The 23,499-nt window shown below is 39.3% G+C and overlaps 2 protein-coding genes across 2 annotated transcripts in view; one reads left to right on the top strand and one right to left on the bottom strand.

The window, feature by feature from the left end:
• The window catches only part of dnah3 (dynein axonemal heavy chain 3), a 189,556-nt gene that overhangs the window by 118,041 nt on the left and 48,016 nt on the right, over window positions 1–23,499 (top strand). Inside the window, exons 33-38 of the mRNA XM_012971313.3 lie at window positions 455–674; window positions 17,963–18,097; window positions 19,271–19,382; window positions 20,613–20,854; window positions 22,019–22,119; window positions 22,594–22,699. Of these exons, the coding sequence (XP_012826767.2) occupies window positions 455–674; window positions 17,963–18,097; window positions 19,271–19,382; window positions 20,613–20,854; window positions 22,019–22,119; window positions 22,594–22,699 (916 nt within the window). The remainder of the gene's footprint in view (window positions 1–454; window positions 675–17,962; window positions 18,098–19,270; window positions 19,383–20,612; window positions 20,855–22,018; window positions 22,120–22,593; window positions 22,700–23,499) is intronic.
• Window positions 5,604–9,191, bottom strand: LOC116407608 (serine/threonine-protein kinase N1-like). Its single transcript, XM_031893154.1, has 8 exons — window positions 8,546–9,191; window positions 8,380–8,471; window positions 7,941–8,120; window positions 7,729–7,791; window positions 7,517–7,593; window positions 7,249–7,391; window positions 6,858–7,130; window positions 5,604–6,676 (listed from the first exon to the last, which is right to left on the bottom strand). Exons 1-7 carry the CDS (start codon window positions 8,606–8,608, stop codon window positions 7,011–7,013), a joined length of 738 nt encoding a protein of 245 aa, XP_031749014.1. The 5' UTR covers window positions 8,609–9,191; the 3' UTR covers window positions 5,604–6,676; window positions 6,858–7,010.

The raw sequence follows: 23,499 nt of genomic DNA, 5'->3' as shown, positions 1-23,499 counted from the left end.
AGAGCAAGCAGGCAGGGGAAAGAAGAAAATTGGCGATCCTCAGGTCATTGACATCAGCCTAGAGCAGACTGAGCATGTGCAGTGGTTTGGCAAGGCATAAGATGGAGAACTTCTGTGGACATCTTCAGAGGATGAAGATGGATCATGGATCTTTATTTCTATAAAGCTTTGGAGATGTTGGGGCTGGTATAAGAGCTCAATACACATGGCCAAACATTTCTAGCTATATTCTTTTTTTAGGCTTTTGTGAGCAGAGCTTTGCTGAGGTCTCTTCTCTGACATCATGTGACATGCAGGTTATTCCAATAATTTCTCACAATTCATGGGGATATACCATCATAATATATTGTGCAGTCAGAGAGCACCTGCGTGTTGTAAATTCTTGCTTTTTATTTCAGCTGGTAGCACCTAGGCTATATTTGAGATTTAAAAATGGACATCTGCTTATTTTCAGCTTGGCCCAGAAAATTGTTGCCACATACAGACTGTGCTCGGAGCAACTGTCATCTCAGCACCATTACGATTACGGGATGCGGGCAGTAAAATCTGTTCTGACTGCCGCAGGAAACCTCAAACTCAAGTACCCAGAGGAAAATGAGAGCGTGTTGCTGCTGCGGGCTTTACTGGATGTGAACCTGGCTAAATTCTTGGCACAGGATGTACCCTTGTTCCAGGTATGAACGCATCCTTGAATTTAGAGTAGATGTGGCCATAAACAATACTTTGGATGTATTACTGTGGTATTGTGCCACAACTGATCAGCCAAATGGCAAACCATATTGGTCAATGACTCCTTTTTGAGTGTGTGATTTCATTGACCAATAGTTTGCGACTTTTTGGTTGTACCCCAATCCTTCCATAATAAGAAAAAAACAACAATAAACACTAACAGTGGTTCCACTGTGGTCACAGGGAATATGCCCAGTCTATCCACTCAAACCTTTACTCGTGGGATTGTCCCATGGCTTCTGCTTCTTCAGTCCTGGTCTAGAGCAGTGGTTTTCAGTTTAAGAGACCATAAATAGGGGTAGGCAGCAGAAGAACCTCCCTAGGGTGCAACAATCTTGGGGGAGGGGCACCAAGCAGGTACCACCCGCTTGTCATTACACGGCGGGCACAATGACTCCCATTGCCCTGGGGGTGGAAGGTGGATGAAGGTGCAGGGGCGATGTGGCTGACTGGGTTTCCTAGGGCACCTGGTTGGCTTGGCGCGACCCTGAGCTTAAGCCCCACTTGAAGATCAAACCTTTTGGTCAGTGCCCCTAGTAGCTCATGAAATGATTACAGCTATAGGCAAATATGGTGTTATTCAGTTATAGTTTCAAGATTATCTAAGACAGCCAACACATGGTTCTTTGCATCTTCAACCTAGGTTTTTGGGCATATCTAAGAGAGTATGTAGCCATTTTAACCAATTCTCACCCCTGACTGTTCCATTCCCATAATTTGGGAAGCACTGATCTAGAGAGATACTAAACAATGGTTTATTTCTGGAACTTGTAACAATATTGGGTTCTATAATAATTGTTTCAGTAACAGATCCTAGCACATGATCATTGCTATATGGCACAACTATGAACTTGTCAACCTGCGAGAGAAATTGTGACAGATTAAACTGATTAAAAGGGAAAAAAAAAGATGTGGTAAAATGTTACCTGTTTAACTTTTGAGGAATAGAGAAATGAATAGCATGGTATTACTATGCTGGCTATACAGCTATTACTAGGATAATAACTGTGAAGACAAGATAATTAGTTGACCCTTTTAACACTGTTTATAAACCTATAATTACCCCAACGCCAGCTACTATGTGGCATGATCCACATTTTGGCTTTGTTTCTGTGACAGTTTTTTCTGGACTGCATCTTAAAAACAGATGTGCAAAAGGTTCATGCCATAAGGCAAATTAGCCCTTTTAGGTAATTAAACCAGCAAGTCACTTGAGTACCACTGACACTGTCATTTCCTAGCATTCATAATTCCCTTTATAATGACTGCAACTAGCCTAAGGGGGTTCCTTTATGCAGTGCAATGGGCTTATTTTTGCAGCTGTGTGTTAGTTAGTGGAACCCCTAGTGGAACCAGCTGAATGTGCCGCAGGTAAAATGCTACTTAGGGTAGTTTGTACTTTTTAGGAATCAACAGGGCCAGGGATCAATGATGGGAAGCACCTCTTATATCTGCCTAACCCTAGTTTCAGCCTACCTGTAAAGGTGACCATACACTGGCAGGTTTAACCCTTATACTGGCAGACGATTTTTTGTAAACGGAACATGTATTGCCAAGCAATTTTGAAGCATTTTGCGCTCATTACATTTGTTACGCTTTTCTGACAGGAGAACCTTTATGAAATCAGGGTTATTATATATTTTTATTATTTTTTAATTATTCTTAATGTGTAACCAAAATTTTGGGGTAAATATGCAAAAAAAACAAATCAAAAGTGATATTTTTAGTGTTTTTTACAATAAATATTATGTTTACTGACAATATTTTTGTTTGAAAAAGCCCTGATTCTGCTGAACACAACGATACCAAACATGTGTAGGTCACCCACTTTTTCTGTCCAGGAGACCCCCCCAAAATAAAATAGTAAAATTGTTACAGCAAAACTGAACAGATAAGCATATATTTAAGTTAAATGGTGTAACTATCATCTAAATGTGTTGTATATTTTTAGAAACTATATACCTCTAGGTTTGTAGATTTGGTATACTTTTTGGTGTAAATGTACTTGTGGAGATGCAGTTCATCATCGAATTTGGGGGTGTTTTTTTGTTTTTTTTTCTGAAACACTTACACAGTCACAATGTCCAAAGTGAATTTGTGAAAAAAAGTTTAATAAAAATTTTCCAGCCACATCAAATATCAAAGACCAAATGCTCCCGAATAAAATGATACCCCACATGTATGGGAGTTTTTACACCTAAACATCCCCTTACCTCTAAAATACCCCCACAAACTATATATTTCTTGAAAGTGCACACCTTCAGTGATATAGGTGCGCCATCCTTGCCTTTCTACATGGAAATTTCTTGATGCAGTTCTTCATAGAAGTCTGCGATTTAGCCTAAAATAAATAAAAATCCATTCATTTCCACAATGTTAGTGGGATGCCATGCCTGAGCTCTAGCAAATCTAGGAAGGGGATTTTGGGCAAGAAACTGCTCGGCATACAAATTAGTATAGAGGACTATATCCTGTAGCATGGCCTCAGTAACAAATAAGTGAAAAAAATCAATTAGCTAAAAATTACTGGTGTCTACCTTAACGCCAGAGACTGCAGTAAATGGGGAGATCTCAAGGGGAAAGTTACTCTCCTCCAGCTGCAGCATCAGCATTATTACCCTTATTTTGATTCTGCACATATGCATCTAGTTCCATGGGCTCCTCGAGAGCAGTAACAGTACTACTGCTACCACATGTCTCATCATGAGATGAGTCACTTTCTGATCCAGAAGGCATGTACTCAGAATCGGAGTCATTAAACTTCTCTGAGCTACATGCCATGCACAGTGCAGCAGCCTCTTCAACAGAATGCAACCTTCCGGCCATGCTTCCAAAAATACTCAGCAAACTACTCAACAAAAACTGTATAAACAATAACAAATAAATTCAACTCTCTGGCACACAAAAAAGTCCTTGAACACCCCTTCAATGATCTGAAATATGTATACCAAATGAAATAAAATGTGATATGTGATCAGTAGTCACAAAGCAATCGATGAAAGCAAGAACAAGTCAAAAAAATCAACACAGAACTGGTAATATAAAAAGCTACTGATCAGACAGAAAGGTTAGTGCAGGGGTGGGCAAACTACGGCCCGTGGGCCACGTCTGGCCCGTTGGTCTTTTTTATCGGGCCCGCTGACTCTGCAAGTCTCATCACGTGAGACTTGGCGTCTGGGGACTGGAAATGGCATAATGCTGGCCCAGCCCATCTGTAAGTCAATGTGTAGCCCCTGAGCCAAAAAGCTTGCCCACCCCTGCTGTATAGGAATTGCCTCTTATATTCTTGTAGTAGTTCAATTTCATCAGAAGCCAATTTACCAGAGCAGGGCCAAGAGGGGAGGTACCCCACCAGTCACTGTCTAACCAACTCCACCTTTGCTCACCATTACCAGGCTGCTCCCATACCCACCATCCCACCCGGTATAGTAAGGGAATATGGTACAAATTTTTTTTCTGGGAATTGCACCCCACCTGCCCAGTTGCATTTAAAGGCACATGCATATGTTGCCTACCCCTAATTCCAGCCCTGCAATAAACCAGTTTATATATTTGTTTTTACTCTCCATTCTGGTATCCTGTTGCCTCCAACATAAACCTCCCTCTTACCTCTGCACTTCCTGTAAAGTGTAAGCTTTACACTGGGTCTCTTCCCTTTGTATCAGTGTAAATGTACTGACATCCCTTTCTGTTTCCCTGCAGGGAAGGTTGGCACTTTATGATGCCACCTAAGATTTCAAGTAAATACAAAGAGCATGGTCTTCAAAAATAGATTTTTTTTATTTTTGCAAATTACATTGTTCTTATTTCATCAAATATAAATTTCAGTTTAATAAATAGGCAAAAGGGACATTTGCCCAGGTCCATCAGGATAGGGTGGCTGCCATAGACCTTTTATTTGAAACTTTTGAATGCAGCATTGCCCAGAAATGGCAGACCCTCATTTTTATAAGCATTTCTGGATTGGGTTGCACATAAGACGCCTGGTGGAGCTCGGCAGCAATGGCTTTTTCTTGGCTGGGGTTCCTTAGAGAGCTCAGTAGGGGGTTAAATGCGATTTCCTTTCCCTGCAGCCGCTCCATCTCTTACCTGGAAAATAAACAGCAAGAATTACATATGAATGGTCATTAAGGGGAACTACTGTCAAAATGAAAATGTAATATCAGCTTCGACTTTTTGTAATAAGAAACTTTTTAAGTATAATCAATTTAAATTTTTCTATCCCCCTCTCAGCAATCTGTCTCTCTCCATGCAGAAGTCAGGGGGTAGTGAAGAGTAACTTGGTAATTCCAGAAAAAGTACCATATTTATTATATATAGAAAGTTTCTTATTTCTATGAGATCAAGCTTATATTAAATTTTCACAGTAGTTCCCCTTTAATTATAACCCAGGTTGATGTAATAGAAAATTAATTCAGAAAAACTTGAAATATATGAGAGCAGCTCCTTCTTATCCCGGGTCCCTAGGAGAGCGCAGGGGAGAACTCGATGAGATTTCCTTTGACCGCAGTCGCTCCATCTCACTCCTGAGAAACAGAAACACAGCAGCAATTTCATCTAAACGCCCATTAAATCTGAGATACAAGTTGGTCCAATGTGAAAATACATTCTGACTGACTTGAAATATTTGGTTTCTTACCTTAGTACAGGTATGGGACCTGTTATCCAGAATGCTCGGGACCTGGGGTTTTCCGGATAAGGGTTCTTTCTGTAATTTGGATCTCCATAACTTAAGTCTGTTAAAAATCATTAATCAAAATCATTAATTATATCTTAGTTGGGATCAAGTACAAAGTACTGTTTTATTATTACAGAGAGAAAGGAAACCATTTATACAAATTTGAATTATTTGCTTATAATGGAGTCTATGGGAGATGACCTTTCTGTAATTTGGAACTTTCTGGATAACGGGTTTCCGGATAACGGATCCCATACCTGTACTAGATATTTCTTGTCTGATGCAGACGGTAACATAACCTGCAACATTTTTTCTGTGGAAACATTTTTTTTTTTAAATGCTGCAATTATTTGTTTTTATTCAACATGTGCATCTGCTATTGTGTTTTAGTAACTGAACTTATTAAGGTTTATCTGTAAGAATGTGGGCTCACCTGCAGGTACTGTTGTTCCACCATTAGGCTGTTCCTCCACAACTTGATGTTGGGGAATCCAATATCCATTTCGTACCAATGGGGCTTCTCATGTGTATCTGGGTCAGGCCCGGGGTGGCAATCTGTAGATTCTGGTAAATGCCACAGGGGACTGTTTGGATCTTTTTTTACTTGAAATACCAAGGTTTTTTTTGTTAATCTCAGTCCAGACCTGATATAGCCACTGCACCTCAGTCATATATTTGCCCCTTCCAACAGTCTGTAGCTCACTTATTGGCTCTTGAATGACTCTTCAGGGCTGATGTACAGATACTCTGGAGCCACCTGCAGATACTGTTGTTCCACCATTAGGCTGTTCCTTTACAATCAGGTCAGGCCCGTGGTGGCAATCTGTAGATTCTGGCAAATGCCACTGGGGACTGTTTGGATCTCTTTGTACTTCAAATGTCAGGGTCTCTTGAATCACAGTCCAGACCTCTGCTCTTTAGGGCTGATGTACAGATACTTTGGCGCCACCATTAGACTGTTCCTTCAGAAACTGATGACTTGGGGCATCTGATATTAACTTTAAGTCAATGGGGCTTTTGATTTGTATACGGACTGGCCCTCCACCCGCCCTTTCCAGTCATATATCTGCCCCTTGCAATTGCCTCTCACTCAGCTGAATAGTCGAATCCTTCAAATAACGCTTGTGCTTCTGCTGATATCGCTTCAGCTGGTGGCATTAATCCCCAGGCTTGGCATTCAGATTGCCTGGTACTCTCTGTAAGGCCACTGACATCTGGTTTAAATGGAGGCATCAGTTCTCTTTCAAGAAATTCTTCCCAATCAATATCCTGTAAAATAGGTGAAATTAAATAGTGAGTATCTAACCTGAAAGCCTCTAGAATAATGGAACAGCTGATTATTCTGTTACATACAAACACTGACAGATACAGGAGGTATAAGTGGATTTGTTCATTAGCGCTTCCTACTATATTCCTGGCTTGATGCACAATAATTACAATATAAACTTACTTCAAAGAATTCATGGGCTTTAACCTCTTCAGCACCAGCTTCGCTGGATCCGAGGCGATGACATGGATTTTTCTCCAGTAACTACAATAAAGGTAAAATCAGTGTTAAATTGACAGAACCATCAGGCCCCATCCCAGTCCCACAGCCAAATCATCATCCACTTACTCTTAGTATTAGGCACTGAGCTTCCTCTGACAATTCCTCTGTCAGGGCAGGTTTGTCGTTCCTGATGCTCTCAAATAATTCCATGTCATCTTCTGCATCAAATGGGAACTGAAATATGAAACATTATTTCTTTGTTAAACCAGTGTTCTAATTTTACATTATAAGTATTTTAAAATCGCATTCATCATATTGGCAGTGATAGCTGATTTCTAGGCATTATGCTTACCTGGAACATGATCATGACATATAACACAACCCCAAGGGCCCACCAGTCAACGGCCCTGCTGTATGCCATCTCATCAATGATCTCTGGGGCCATGTAGCAGTTTGTTCCGCACCGGGTCTTGGTGCAATCTCCATATTTGAAACCTTGGAGACAAAAAAACACTGTAAGATGATCTGTATCCTGCACATATAGATATATTTCTAAAAAAATCATCCAGATCCACCCCCAACTATTCTCTTATATGTTTTGCAATTACAACAAACTTTACCATCTTTGCTCAGGCCAAAATCCACAATTTTCAGATAGCCATGTACATCCACCATTAGATTTTCCAGTTTCAAGTCTCTGAATGAAAAAAAAAATAAACATTGTTCAATAGTAGACATTACAGCAAGGGGAAGACACAGATAAATCACATCATTCTTTATTTTATATTGGTTTGTGTGATTTGTACAGTGCTATAAGAGCTGTAACACTTACCTATGAACAATATTATTTCGGTGCAATTCCTCCAGGCCGAGGACTACACAGGCAGTGTAAAACCTACATTAAGAGGAAAATAATTCAATGAGTGATTTGATTTAGATATATAGGATATATATGTGAATGCTACTCTATATAAATGAGATTTTCAGCGTGCCAAGACTCTCTGCCAGTCAGACAACCCTGAATCCTAATCCCATCCCACTTACATGGCTTTTGATTCCTCAAATGCTCCTTGATGCTCGAGCAGATGGCACAGATCACCTCCAGGAAGATATTCCATAACAAAAAAGAGGTGATTCTCACTCTGGAATGTGGCGTATAAGGAAACCAGGAATGGGTGCTCTGCGCTGGTAACCTTCTGAAGGATTCGCTTCTCCTTGAAAACACTGGGGGGAGAAAGTATAAATCTTTCACCACATGAAGCCTGAACAGGGGAACTTGTACACAAATAGACCATTAACTACTTTTAACACTTTGTTGAAAGTAGCAATAAACATTAATCATACTGACAATACTTTGACATTTTGTTGTGCAGAGAGACATCAAAAGTAAATCATTATCAAATATATATATATATATATATATGACTGCATTAAAGATATCAGTAGATAACAGAGAGCAAGTAATGACCACTCTTTAACTGACCTCTTGATATCATTCTTGGCAATAATCCTCTCTTTCTTGAGGGTCTTTATGGCACACAGTTGTTTTGTGTCCTTGTACTCTGCCAGGAACACCTGGAATGAGACAGTAAGTTCAGTGCCTATGCTTTAGCAGGGTAATAACCCTTATTAGGGACACAGCAACCCACCTTTCCAAAGGTGCCTTCACCCAATACCTTTCCCAGATTGAAGTTTTCCAGAGATCTGGGCATGGCGCTGAAATGAAAAGAGTTACAGGCAGAGAGTTATTTTATAATAATGGTAAACAAATAGCAGAATACTAATAATAGTGAGAATATAGTCCAAACTAATACCTGTCAGAGGGTCCTTCTGCGCCTAGTAGCTCGGTGACTGACTCTGAGCCATTGGAAGCTTCTCCACACTGTAAAAGAACAAAGGGAATTATATATATCATAAAAAGACTGATATATATATATATGAAACATATGTAAAGAATACATGGAATATACTTACAGCTGAGGGGACACTAAAGGAGGTGGCAGTGAAGTTTGCCACTGTGTCCTCTTCAGGCTCAAATCCACCCTTCTCCTGTTCTAGGATCATTTGTCCAACAGTGTGAGACTTTCCAACATCAGGAGGCTTAATCACTTCAGGAGAATCTATAACAATTAAACAACATGGCATTATTAGCACTCTACCCTGTGGTTGTTATTGTAACCAGGACACCCCCCAAAAAATAGTTATAATCGGGAAATAATAGACTATAATATTCCTGTAAATGGATGAGTATTGAGCTATGAAAGATATTACTCAGTAGTTAAGAAATTAGTGAATGCTAAACCTGGTTGTTATATATAACGTCACCCCATTTCTTATTGTTTTATGAAAGATATCAATAGTGAATCAGAGTCAGGAACTCATAGTATAAACATTACAGCTACATATTAGTCTCTTTATGATCACACTTACCCAATAATGGAGCGGGGTGGTCGGGCATCTCTACAGTGGCAATGAACTCCACCGGAGGCTCCCACACATCAGTAATTTCATGAATCTTCACAAATGTAGGTTCAGTATTGGAATAGTTCTGTAAGAAGGTGAAGAAGTTTAGAAAATTACAGGCAGAATATTAAGCAAGCACAAAAGGGCTCATTTATAAATGTGGGCAATGTGATGAGTACAAAAAAAAAATCTATACAAGTGACCATGTTAACAACCATGTTCATTTTTGCCCACTAAAATGTAGTGTTTGCCACTATCCATATGCTATGCTATAACATACAGTAAGTGCATAGTACACACTTGTACCTGTGCCATTATGGGCAATAAGACGGTGGGCATGGACATAATGTCTGGTTAATGGAGACTATAAACTACAGGATTCCATTGCACCATAGTGAGCTGGGATTTTACACACATAATTTAGCACCTAGTCCTGTGTCCCCAAATAGTAAACAAGGCCCTAGATTCCTAATAGCCAGTCCCTTTGCAAAGTCAGTTTTGTGCTGCTTGATAACCAGACACTAGAGAGTATATTGAAACAGAGAAGAGAATCAATTTACCTTGGATTTAGATGTAGAAGTAGTGTAACAGCAACCCATCACCTTTTCTCCTGTAAAGAAAATGACATGGAATTAAAAACAGGTCATGGAAACTACTCAATGATGCAGGAAAATGTACTTACAGAGAGAGAGCAGGCAACAGGCAGGGATCTGTAGCTTTGCAGCTAACTTTCTGCCAGCAGTTGGGAGCTCAGCTTTAGCTACTGCACTAGGGGCATCATGGGATATCATTGGAAAGCAAGCATCTGATTGGCTGCCATGTCATACTAGACCTGGTACAAACTTTGTGACTGTGATTGCATTGCCCCAATAGTGCTGCCATACTGCATTCCCTTTCTTCCAATCATTACCCAGCTGCCTATGTCTGGACTGGGATTCAAAATAGGCCCTGGCATTTCAATTACACAAAGGTCCAAACAACTCCCCTCAGACCCAATATAAAGCATCAGTCTATGGCAGCTTACAGCTCTGGCATTTACCAGAGTTTCCAGATTGCCAGTGCAGCCTGCAGACACCTAACTTTCATCAACCGCCAACCTGCCATCCATTATCAGTAATGGCACCACTGATATAAGCAGCACTAATGTTGTACTAAATATAATATAAAGCAAAAATGAGGAGGAAATATTAATGGGATTAATAATAGTGTGAGTGCCAGAGAAGTGCCAGTATTGCTGTAATTACAATAGAAAGTCACGTGCCAGTGAGCCCACTGGATATGGGAAAAATCATACTTCTTGTGCTTTTAGTTTTTATTCAGTGCAGCCCAAGGACTGGAAATGCCTCCCTATTAAGGAATTAGCAATGTAATAACAGGATTCTTTCCATATTTAGCAGGAAAATGTACTTACAGAGAGAGCAGGCAGGATCTTTAGCTTTGCAGCCAACTGTCTGAAAGCAGTTGGGCAGTAAAGGCATCATGTGACATTATCTGAATGCAAGCATCTGATTGGTTGCTCTGCAACACTAGACCTGGTACAAACTTTGTGACCGTTATTACATTGTCCCAATATTGTTGCCATACTGTGTTACCTTTCTTCCAACTACTGACCAGCTGTGTGTCTTTAACTGTCAAAATAAAGCTTCAAATCCATACTCAGTAATGGCTGGAGAAATGGAAACCTCTGATACAAGAAGCTGGAGTGGAAACAATAACACAACAGCATTTTGTATCTCATTAGATCTGTCATTAACTTTTCATATAATACAAATATGGTGATGGTTGGGCCAAGGCCACTTCTTTATAGGAAACTTATTTTTGTATTTATCCCTTATACCAACATTTACCAGTCATACCCACCCCTACACTCTTCTCATACATCCCTGTGCCATGTGTAGGTTCAGGTTTTCCAGCCTGTACAGGGATGTAACACTTGCATTTATGATCAATTCTAATTCCCAAAGCCACCTAGACCTGGTCTCACACCTCATCACCCCCCAAATAAAATGTTTTTTCTAGTAGGCTCCCACACAATTGGAGTTCAGAACCTGTGCTGGTGTGTGTGTGTGTATCCATGCTGTGTGTGTTTGTAGGTACAACACATCTATAATACTTACAATTTCTCCCTCCAGCTGTTCCAGCATCTTCTAGTAATTGTAGTTCAGCAACATCACCATCTGTTCCAAGATATATAACACAACAGGTTGCCTGTGCCTAAGCCTATAAGTGTGGCTGCTCGGTATAAGAGAGGGTTTTTTTTAACATAAAGGTGACATGATGGATTTATTTTATCTCTAGAAAGCAGCAGAAATTGCTCTACTCTTGCATATAATAAACACATCACAGTTTTAAATGCTACAGACATCACATCACAGCTTTAAACCAAACCAAAGCAATACTCAAAGGAAATGCTACGCTGCCCACACTGTGATTTATTAAAAGCATAAATCAAAACAAAAGTTCAGACTGTTGTGGACATGAGAGCTTACAATCTAGGGGCAGTGGCATAACTAGGGTGGAGCAGTCCCTGTGGTGGGGCCTACAGACAGAGGGGCCCAGACCCCACAATCTGCAGACCCCCTTTTCATCCTGAGATAGAATCCCGCACAGAACCAGTTTTTGAGACCTGGGCCCAACCCGAACCCGCATTCCGCATCTTTACTTGCTTTTACCCATTATCCAACCCACAACTGCCTTATCAGCAAATCCAATCCCTCACCCCCTGACCACCATTAAACAGGTATAAAGATTCTCATTCATCCAGGTCAGGTCATTCATCCAGATTTACATTATCTAGTCTAAAACAGCTGCACTTTTCTGGGTTTTCTTTGAATAATAATGTAATTATAGATATAATGTATACTCTGTGTTTCTATATATATGTGATTTTCATATATGTGTATATATGGAATAAAAAAGTAAACCAGCACCAAGTTACTTATTAAAAAAGTGTTCAATATATTTTCAAAATAATTGTATGTGTAAATACAAATACTACCCTGAACTCCACACTCACCCACTCCCTGCCCACCGCCAGTGTCCTCTGCCCGCCTGAGAGCAGCTGGGGAGAAGGGATTTCTATCATTATAGAGCAGGCGTATCAAACTCAATCACATAAGGGGGCTGAATTTTTATTAAGATACTAAGGGGCTGATTTACTAAGACACGAATTCGAATCCGAATTGGAAAAATTCTGATTGGAAAACGAACATTTTGCGACTTTTTCGTATTTTTGCGATTTTTTTCGGTGACTTTACGACTTTTCGGAAATTATCGCAACTTTTTCGTTACCAATACGATTTGCGCGAAAAAACGCGAGTTTTTCGTAGCCATTCCGAAAGTTGCGCAAAATCTGGCGATTTTTTCGTAGCGTTTAAACTTGCGCGAAAAGTTGCGCCTTTTTCGTAGCGTTAAAACTTGCGCGAAAAGTTGCGCCTTTTTTCGTAGCGTTAACTTAAAAGGCGCGACGTTTCGCGCAAGTTTTAACGCTACAAAAAAAAATCGCGATTTTGCGCAACTTTCAGAATGGCTACGAAAAAGTCGCGTTTTTTCGCGCAAATCGTATTGGTAACGAAAAAGTCGCGACAAATTTCCGAAAAATCGCAAAATACCAATCATTTACGAAAAAAACACAATCGGACACATTCGGCCCGTTCGTGGGTTAGTAAATGTGCCCCTAAGTCTTAGTTACTATGTGAGGAAAATGGAAACTGATCATGCTGGAAGGTCAGACAAACTCACCAAGGGCCACATAAAACAGCCAGGCGGGCTGGATACTGCACATGGGCCTTGTGTTTGATATGTGTTATGGAGGAAGCAGACCCCATGGTCCAGGTTCCCATATCCTGCGACCGCAGGGTCTGCTTCCTATGGTTACGCCAGTATTGACACTGGCTGCTTTGGGAACATTACTATATTATATTAGTACAGGTATAGGGTCTGTTTTTAAGTAACCCATTATCTAGAAAGCTCAGAGATACAGGAAGGCCATCTCCCATAGACTCCATTTTAATCATAATTATTTAAAAATAATTCCTTTTCTGTGTAATAATAAAACTGTACCTTGCATTTGATCCCAACTAAGATATCATTAACCCTCATTGGAGGCAAAACTATCCTCTTGGGTTTATTAAATGTGTAAATGATTTTTGTAGTGGACTTAAGGTATGGAGATCCAAATTACCTAAAGACCTCTCATCTGGAAAAGAGGTGTTATCATTCATACGACACACGTGATGTGAAATAAACATATCACTGACTTATTTTTCTAACTGTATCAACAGCAAAGTTCCATAATATATTTCTTTTACTTAAAAAAAAGAGAGCAAAACCAGCTGCAAATGGGTCGTCAGCTCATTTTACTCACAGAGCTGCACAAAGAAATAACTGAATCATACAGTTCGCTGACATAGATAATAACCCTGCATTGTTTTTGCCACAAACTAAAGGCTGGTTTTCTAATATAGAACCCAGAATTTCGCATATTTGTGAAAATGAGAAAAAACAGAGCTAAAATAAAGATGAAGCTGGGGAAGTGCCTTAAATAATCAGTTTTGTAGGAAAGGCAGGATAGCAGCCAGGCATTTATTCTTATCTAGACAATGTTTCAAGGTCAGGATGTTGGAGAATCACTTAAAGGGGAATAATACACACATAAACAAATTATTGTAAAATTGTTCTCAGTGCTATTCGAAGAATTTTTGCAAATTACACACATTTTTCTTTTAGTTTTCATAAAATTAGCAGTTTTACTCTACTCATATAAATATGCTATTTGGGTGAAAGTTACAGATATATACAACTAAAAGATGGAATCATATACTGCTGTATGTTTGTATATGTAATGGGGCAATTCTGTGTCATTTGAAATGTTTGGAGGTCAGGTTATATTAAAATAAGGCTGTTACACAGAACCTATTACCAGCCTGGGGCCATAAAACTCCCTTGGATGGGTGACTTTGCCCATGGTCTCCAATTGGACTGTCCTAATAGCCTATAAATTGTTGTTTTTCATATTAAAATTTGGCAAGTGTTCACCTGTAATGACCAAAAGGAAGAAAAAAATGGTGAGCAGGTTAAAGGGGATCTTAATCCAGAAATTTAGTTTGATGTAAACATACTTTCCATGTATTCCTTTGTATAAACATAAATTACATGGGGTTAATAATAATACAGTTACATTCAGAGCCATTAAAGGAGAAGGAAAGGCAAAGTCACTTGGGGGTGCCAAAATGTTAGGCACCCCCAAGTGACTTTAATCTCTTACCTTGTACCCCGGGCTGGTGCCCCTATATTAGGAGAAAACAGCACCAGCCCGGGGCACCTGTAGCGAGCGCTTCCTCCTTCCTGTAGAGCTGCTGCTGTTTGTCCGGGACAGGCGCATGTGCAGTAGAGTGAAAAGCCGACTTCTCTGTTAAAGTTCCACTATTCACTCTACTGTGCATGCGTGCGCAGCGAACAGGAAGTGGGAAGCGCTGCAGCTACCCCGGGCTGGTGCTGTTCTCTCTGTACAGGGGCACCAGCCCGGGGTAAAAGGTAGGCTATTGAATTCACTTGGGGGTGCCTAACATTTTGGCACCCTAAGTGACTTTGACTTTCCTTCTCCTTTAAAGAGGTGGTTCACCTATACATTAACTTTTAGTATGATTCTGTGACAATTTGCACTTGGTCTTTGTTTTTTTTTGGGGAGGTTTTCAGTTATTAAACTTTTTATTCAGCTGCTCTCCAGTTTGGTATTTCAGCTGCTATCTGCTTCCTAAAGTCTTATTTACCCTAGCAATCAGGTAGTTATATGAATGAGATACAATGAATCCCAGCTGCAGGGCAGTCTATAATATACTAAACGTTAACTTACAGCTGAACCACCCCTTTAAGCCAGCATCAAGCTTGAATATGAGAGTAGTGGTTTCTGAGGCTTCTGTAAGCAAACAAATCGACAAGTTAGGGGGTAACCTCATTTTTCCCTATCCCACATATGTCGGACTAATTTCACTCAAGTAAGGAACATATGTGCCACAAGAGGGGTTAGTGAGTCTTCTTAAGGGCATAGAAGCCTCCTGGTTCTTTGTGGCACCACAAGGGCAGCAGTGCTGAGAGCAGCACCGGCAGCAATTTGCTCTATTTTCATTCATCCATTCCTGAGTGGAAGTGGGCAGCGATTAGCTCTATTTTCATTCATCTGTTCCTGAGTGGCAGTGGGCAGCGATTTGCTCTATTTTCATTCATCCATTCCTGAGTGGCAGTGGGCAGCGATTTGCTCTATTTTCATTCATCTGTTCCTGAGTGGCAGCGGGCAGCGATTTGCTCTATTTTTATTCATCCGTTCCTGAGTGGCAGTGGGCAGCGATTTGCTCTATTTTTATTCATCCGTTCCTGAGTGGCAGTGGGCAGCGATTTGCTCTATTTTTATTCATCCGTTCCTGAGTGGCAGTGGGCAGCGATTTGCTCTATTTTCATTCATCCATTCCTGAGTGGCAGTGGGCAGTGATTTGCTCTATTTTCATTCATCCGTTCCTGAGTGGCAGTGGGCCTTATTACTCACACTTCATGCATGCAGGATTCATGTGCTAACCTTCTCCCCGTTTGAAGGTTAATGTTTCTCACCAGGATTAAATAGGCCCTAATGTGAGATATCAGTTTTCATATGTCACGCTTAATTGAATAAAATCCTATACACATCTTTTCACACTGACATGACTGGCAGCTGCACAAGATAAATGAATACACTGCTTTGCTGCAGAACATCTTCCATTCGCTTCTATTTGTTTGAATCGTTGCATATAATCTTATTCTAACATTTCACAGTTATCAATTTCCGTAGGAGACATCAAATTTACTTGTGCTGTTCGGTTCTCAAAAAGCAAAGTGAGTTGATTGTGTTCTGCGGTATTCCTGCATTTACTGTACATTCGCATCACGTTACTAATTACTTTATTGATTGTTTTCCTTGGCTCCTGATAATTTGATTTTTCACCTTCTCAGGGAACCAAGTACATTTCCCCCCTCATTGTTGTCTGTACTACCCCAATTAACCCATCGGTATCACAGCTTTTGAGATATTTGACTTGTGGCCCTGTTATCATATCTGCAATATTGTTTAATTAGAAAAAAAATCGGTATTTTGCAGATAAATATATACAGGTATTGGATCCATTATCCGGAAACCCATTATCCAGAAAGCTCAGATTTTTTTTTCTTTTTCTTTGTAATAATAATAAAATGTATTTTGTACTCAACTAAGATATAATTACCCCTTATTGGGGGCAGAACAGCCCTATTGGGTTTATTTAATGGTTAAATGATTCCCTTTTCTCTGTAATAATAAAACAGTACCTGTACTTGATCCCAACTAAGATATAATTACCCCTTATTGGGGGCAGAACAGCCCTATTGGGTTTATTTAATGGTTAAATGATTCCCTTTTCTCTGTAATAATAAAACAGTACCTTGTACTTGATCCCAACTAAGATATAATTAATCCATATTGTCTGCAAAACAATCCTATTGGGTTTAATATTTGTTTTACGGAAAGACCTCTTATCTGGAATACCATTGGTCTGAAGCCCCACTCTGCAAAATATATATCTGAAAAACACTGATTTTTTTTTAATCGCAAATATGATCATAACAGCTGCGTTTGAACAAACTTGTCTTAAAGAGGTTGTTTACCTACAACATTTACAAATCTAACAGTTCACATTAATAAAACAATCTTTGCCATATACGTAGTTAGCAAAAACAAATGTGCAACTGGTTCCATTTTTCATTCATCATTCATATGAACCTTCCATAACAGTGTTGTTTAACTATGGGTTCTAATGTTTATGGCCTACAGTTCCCACAATACTCCAATATATTAGAAATAAGTGAATGCAATTTGAGTGTAGACATCCGCCAACTTCATAGCTGAACTCTTAACGATAACCAATCAATTCACACTTTCCCTGTACTTGGCAGCAGCTAAAGATGAGCAAAACTTGGCCATTTCACTTTTCTGAAAAATTTGGGAAGGCAAAATTACATTATTCTGAGACAGTTTGCAATTGATCTTTATTTTTTATTTTTAGTGGTTTTTGAAATATTTAGTGATTTGTTTAGTAGCTTTCCAGTTTGGATTTCGGCAAAAATTAAAAAATGACCCTAGCAAACAGGCAGTGTTCGAATGAGAAACTGGAATATGAATAGGAGAGGGGGTGATTAGAAAAAAAAGTAATAAAAGTAGCAATAATGATAAAATTGTAGACTCACAGAGCAATCATTTTTTCCTGCTGGAGACATTCACCCCCTATTGAAAACTTCAAAGAGTCAAAAGAAAAAGGCAAATAACTGAAAAACTATAAGAAATAAAAAATTAAGACTAATTGAAAAGCTGATAAGAATCTGCTATTCTATAACATATTAAAAGTTAACTTAAAGGTGAATCCATACCTTGCGAAAAAATTTGCTCATCACTAAACTGGACATAATATAATATGATAAGCCATATGTTCTGCATGTACCACATTGCCTTTGTAAAAATGAATAGGAACATAAAATCCACCCCCACAAAAAAAATCAAAGAGGCAAAAACAATTTTACATCTTCTTTTTATCTTTCTTCCCCAGGGCATCATCTCTGATCTCTTCCCTGGAGTGGTTCTTCCCAAACCAGATTATGACCTTTTTATCCAGGCTCTGAAAGACAATATTGCAAAACTAAAACTGCAGCCCGTTCCTTGGTTTATTGGGAAAATAATTCAGGTGAGATTATCACTGCCAAGTACTTATTATTCACATATATTGCCACTAGTGCAACCTAGTCCAGGCATTTTTAAGTTATGAGTATTTATCACAGACTGTATTATTGGATCATCAGTTACTTCAGAATCTTTCCTATTCTTTTTTTTTTTTTGCTGAATCTGGAACAGATACTGTATGAAAAGAATGAATACATATTTTTAAGGGACTGTTTAGTATTTATCTGGTTTTAAGATTTCTCTATGGTTTTTAATAAAAGCCAGTGGGCACGTTTAGTAGCACACAACTTTATCTGCTATAAGTAAGGTTGGACTGGGCCAGTGGGACACCAGGAAAAAACCTAGTGGGTTTCTGCCCTTGTGGGCCCTGCCAACCCTAGCCCGATCCCTGCCTGGAACTGTTCCCTCCAGCCACTGCTGACGGGGCCACATAGAGGAAGGTAGGTGGCACATATGCCAGGGGGGTGGCTCGGTCATCATCGCTGGGCTCTGTGCGGAAGAAGTCACAACTGTGGTGAGTGACCCCTGAGGTTTGCCCCAGACACCCAGACCACTGGCTATAGAAAACGTACTTGCCCATGTAATAGATTGTGCCAGTCAGGCCCTGACTCAGGGGTGCTCCTATGATTAGGCAAGGTGAGAACCTTGCAACTGAAACCCCCACCAAGTTAGCAGGGGTGGCAAAAAGCCACCGGGTATTCAATGGTAAAAAAATATGGTTTTGAGGTTTTTCTCCCCTCTTTATAATGTCATTTATAGAAAATGTACAGAGCATTTAGACCATTCTAGCACTGCAAAAGAAAACAGCTACTTTGCCAGAACATAGAAATCATCTTGCATGTACGTATATGTTTTTTATGAAATATTTTGATAAAAATATGGCACTTACGCAAGTCTGCAGAACATCAACTTAACTGATCCATTTAGAGTTTCCCCTCACTTCCCATCTGTCACATAGAAGCGTTCAGGCAGGCTGTGTTTTGCTGCCTTTACTGCCTCATTCAAAATAAATGCTGCAAGAGTGAGATTATATCTGTCTAAACTCTGCCTTGAATGTCTGTAAGTTTTCATAGGGAGCTAAATCCATTACCATGAAGCTAATAGCATAGATAAGGAGTAAATATTTGTATACTGCTGTACACATGGCTTTAATTCTAATTTTTGGTTATTATTTTAGATTTATGAAATGATGTTGGTACGCCATGGCTTCATGATTGTAGGGGACCCCATGGGTGGTAAAACATGTGCTTACAAAGTCCTCTCGGGAGCACTTGCCGATCTGCATGCAGGTACAAAAATGCTTCTCCAGTACAATACCACCCAATAATTAAGTGTTTTTATCAAGCCAACGATAACATGCAAACATAAATCAATTGTTTTTATAACTGTATCTTGTATTTTGTCTTGGTCAAAATAACTACCTATACAAGTATGGGTCCTCTTGTCCAGAATGCTTGGTACCTAGGGTTTTCCGGATAAGGGGTCTCTCCGTAATTTGGACCCATATACCAACTCTACTAAAAAATCATTTTTATAAATGTTAAAATATTTGATTAAAATGAAGATGGCTTTCCCATAATGGGTTTTTTGGTAATGGATCCTGTACAATCCTGTACCTACATAGTAGTACAAGTATAAAGGTGGCCATACACAAGCCGATTTTTTTACTTTAAAACGACTGATTCCAGAACGATCCGATAATATCGTTAACTTATCGTATAGTTAATAGTGTATGAACGATCGTTGAGCCACTAATCGGCCCGGCCAAAATATTGATCGGCTGGGTTTAAAAACTTTTGATGCTCAGCAATAAAATCTGCCGGTTGGTGTGAGTGCCAGACATTTGTCATGAACGATTGTTCTCTGTTCATGTTATGATTACCAGCGGAAGTCAACAAACATATACTGAAGTACAAGAATGTTCTTTGTGGAACCTTAATTTGCTTATTGCAGGGTTCGCTCGTATGTGAACACTACACATTACATAACCTTTAGCAAAACATGTTTTTTGGATAGTGCAACAAGTTGCAACCAAAATGCTGGCAAAACTCCCCAGAACTACTGGTAGAGTAGGGTATGGCACACACAGGGGCATGGGGCAGGCAGGAGTATGGCACACACAGAGCTTAGGGCAGACAGGGTTAAATACTGCTTCTGCTCAATGACGGATCGTAGATGTATGATTGTTCTGTATTTTATGTCAACAATACGATGACATCTTTTCAAATAATTGTTGTCTGTGGATGGCATATCGTATGGCAAACGGATCGGCAAACGATCGTGTAACGATTAGATCATTCATCGCAGAACGAGTGAAATTGGCTTGTGTATGGCCACCTTAAGATCTGTTATCCAGGAATGTTTGGGATAAGGGATCCTTTTCTAATTTGGATGAACATACCATAGGTTTGGTGGAGTATTTTTTAGTTAGGGATACATTTCAAAAGTTAGAAAAAAGTTACATACACTTACATAAAATGACTGAAACAAAAATAAAATAATATCTCCTTCTTGTTCAGCCAACTCTATGGATGAGTATGCCGTTGAGCTTAAAGTGATCAATCCAAAAGCCATAACAATGGGACAGTTATATGGTTGCTTTGACCCAGTAAGTCATGAGTGGACAGATGGTGTGTTGGCAACTACCTTTAGAGAGCAAGCTTCTTCAACCACAGATGACAGGAAGTGGATTATATTTGATGGTCCTGTTGATGCTGTTTGGATAGAGAATATGAACACAGTTCTGGATGACAACAAAAAGGTAATTATGCTTGTAGCGCACAGCTGTACTACTCTTTGTTAAACTCCTTCCCATGAAAAAGCGGCCACTTGACCTGTTATGAAAACCATAATTTGATGAATATATCTGCTTTGTAACGATCCAAAAGTTTGTGTATTTTTTCCTTACTTAGATATTGTTTTAAACTATATATGAACACCCCTGTGGTAATGTTAACAGTAATAACCATCAGTGGCTTGCAGTTCTGGGCTCCTGTGTTGAGTCCTAACATCTGCATGTTGTTTGTATGTTCTTCCTGTCTATACATGGTTTTCCTCCAAGTACTTCCTTCCACTCTCCAAAAACATACAGGCCATTTAATTGGCTCTTAATGAAAATTACCTTGGTGTGCACAGTAGGTCTCTATAATGGGATGGATTAAATAATGGTACTGCAGAGGCAGCCTGCAATCACTCTGAGGTGTCTTGTGCCTCCTGTTTGGGTTATGGAACTGGGTTCATGCACCTCTAGGCACTTAGCCTCCTCATATACATAATGAGGGATAAACAAGGGTATAATCCCTTCATTGATAGCTTCAAATATATATGGTATAACTACCAGGTAATGTAAGAGACAAGGGAAAGCTGATCTAGCTCATTAAACTAAATAAAGGCATCAAAAAAGTGGTGAAAAATGTAATTAAAAGGTAGGTGGATTCATAGCGATCACTAACAAGACAAAATACTGTAATTAGATTTTAGTTATGCTTTTTGGCATGCACACAAGCTTTATTACTACAATATATATATATATTATTAGAGCTTTATCAGTTAAGCAAAAGGTTAAAGTTTTCTGCAATATAATTAATGTTTTTACTCATTTTTGCAAATTTATTAAAATTTGAGATTAATGCTCACCGCAGAAAAACTCACCCACTTTATGTTCATTCCTATGAGATTTTTAGAAGCGTATTTATCAATGGGTGAAAGTTCGAGTTTGCCATTTGATAAATATACTTCTAAAAATCCCATAGGAATGAAAAGAGAGTGGGTGAATTTTTCTGTGGTGAGCTCTAATCTCACATTTTGATAAATTTGCCCCATACTGTGCAATCTCATGAGTTCAGCAAATGTCATTAATGTCATAAAGAAAGTTTGGTTACTTCCTTGGGCCATGTTATTTATGGGCATTTTATTTCTTTTTCAGTTGTGTTTGATGAGCGGAGAAATAATTCAGATGAGTGCAAAAATGAGTTTGATTTTTGAGCCCGCTGACTTGGAGCAGGCATCCCCAGCCACCGTGAGCAGGTAAGGGCTATTTACTTCAGATAGTAACATAGTAAGTTAGATTGAAAAAATATGTACGCCCATCACGTTCAACCATAATGCCTATATATACCCTGTCTAACTACTAGTTGATCCAGAGGAAGGCATAAAACCCCATGTGAAGTCTCTATAATTTGCCCCAGAGGGGAAAAAATTCCTTCCTGACTCAAAGAAGGCAATCGGACCAGTCCCAGGATCAACTTGTACTAAGAGCTATCTCCCATAACCCTGTATTCCCTCACTTGTACTAAGAGCTATTGCCCATAACCCTGTATTCCCTCAATTGTACTGAGAGCTATCCCCCATACCCCTGTATTCCCTCACTTGTACTAAGAGCTATTGCCCATAACCCTGTATTCCCTCAATTGCTAAATTGCCCCTTGTATCAGCCAGATGCTTAAATGAATGCAGCACCATTGCCCTAGTTTTTACTTTAGTGTGTGTGTGTTTCTCCAGGTGTGGTATGATCTACATGGAGCCTCATCAGCTTGGCTGGAAACCTCTCCAAGACTCCTACATGAACACTTTGCCAGAAAACCTCACAAGCGAACACAGAGAGATGGTAGGAATACATGTCAGCCTGCTGGAATCAGATAAAGTCCTGACAGCTTGATTGTGTCCTCATTATTTGCTTTGACATTTCTATTAACACCGTTTTGTTTTTATTGCAAGATGATTTAATAAATACTAGGAGCTCAGCTAACTTAAAATTCTGTTTGTAAATTGAAAATCAACAGAAGATCAATATTACAGATTGCTGCACCTGCCGGCTTTCATCGCCGTAGGAAGATTTAACTCATTTGGGATTTAAAACCAGCCGCTTCCGGTGTTGTCCTAGAAAATGCATTCAATCTGCCGCATTTTACTCTGCAAGAAACAAAATGGTTTTGTTTTTTTTCCAACAGAATATAGCTAAAATGAATCTCTCTTTGAATAGCACTAGATAAGCACTGGTCTGGCTGTCTCTAAATGTGACATAAAAAACATTTTTGCCAGTTTTCTGTAACAAAATTAATTAAAAAATATCAAGATGGAAAATTCATACATGATTGTTGGACAAAAGCATCTGCTACCCATCAACCCCAGTGATACAATGAATTTCAGCAGGGCCATCATTTATAAAGAGAACCTCTGATATTGCCATTGTTAATGGCATTGTTGATTAACCTAATGAAGTTAATCCGTATATTAGAAAATAATTACGTGTGGAACAGCTGCCTAATTATCCTTTATTGTGACTAATTCATTAGTGGCTCATTAGCACACTCTTTAAATCAATGAGATGCATTTTAGTTTGCAGTAATGTATTAAAAGTTCCTTTTTAAGGGTCTACTATTTAAAAGCAGAATATCCAGCATAAAG

The sequence above is a fragment of the Xenopus tropicalis genome, chromosome 9 (assembly GCF_000004195.4).
Source record: "Xenopus tropicalis strain Nigerian chromosome 9, UCB_Xtro_10.0, whole genome shotgun sequence".
NCBI classification, from domain to species: domain Eukaryota; kingdom Metazoa; phylum Chordata; class Amphibia; order Anura; family Pipidae; genus Xenopus; species Xenopus tropicalis.
Note: the sequence above shows the minus strand (reverse complement) of the source record. Positions and strands in the feature narration are given on the sequence as shown.

What these genes read in the sequence shown, in the direction of transcription:
- LOC116407608 (XM_031893154.1), bottom strand. Translation starts at nt 8,608, where the DNA reads ATGCCCAGATCTCTGGAAAACTTCAATCTGGGAAAGGTATTGGGTGAA. An exon ending in GTGAAGGCACCTTTGGAAAG is followed by an intron (nt 8,472 to 8,545) that starts GTGGGTTGCTGT and finishes GTCTCATTCCAG; the next exon opens with GTGTTCCTGGCAGAGTACAA. An exon ending in TTTGAGGAATCAAAAGCCAT is followed by an intron (nt 7,792 to 7,940) that starts GTAAGTGGGATG and finishes CTCTTAATGTAG; the next exon opens with GTTTTACACTGCCTGTGTAG.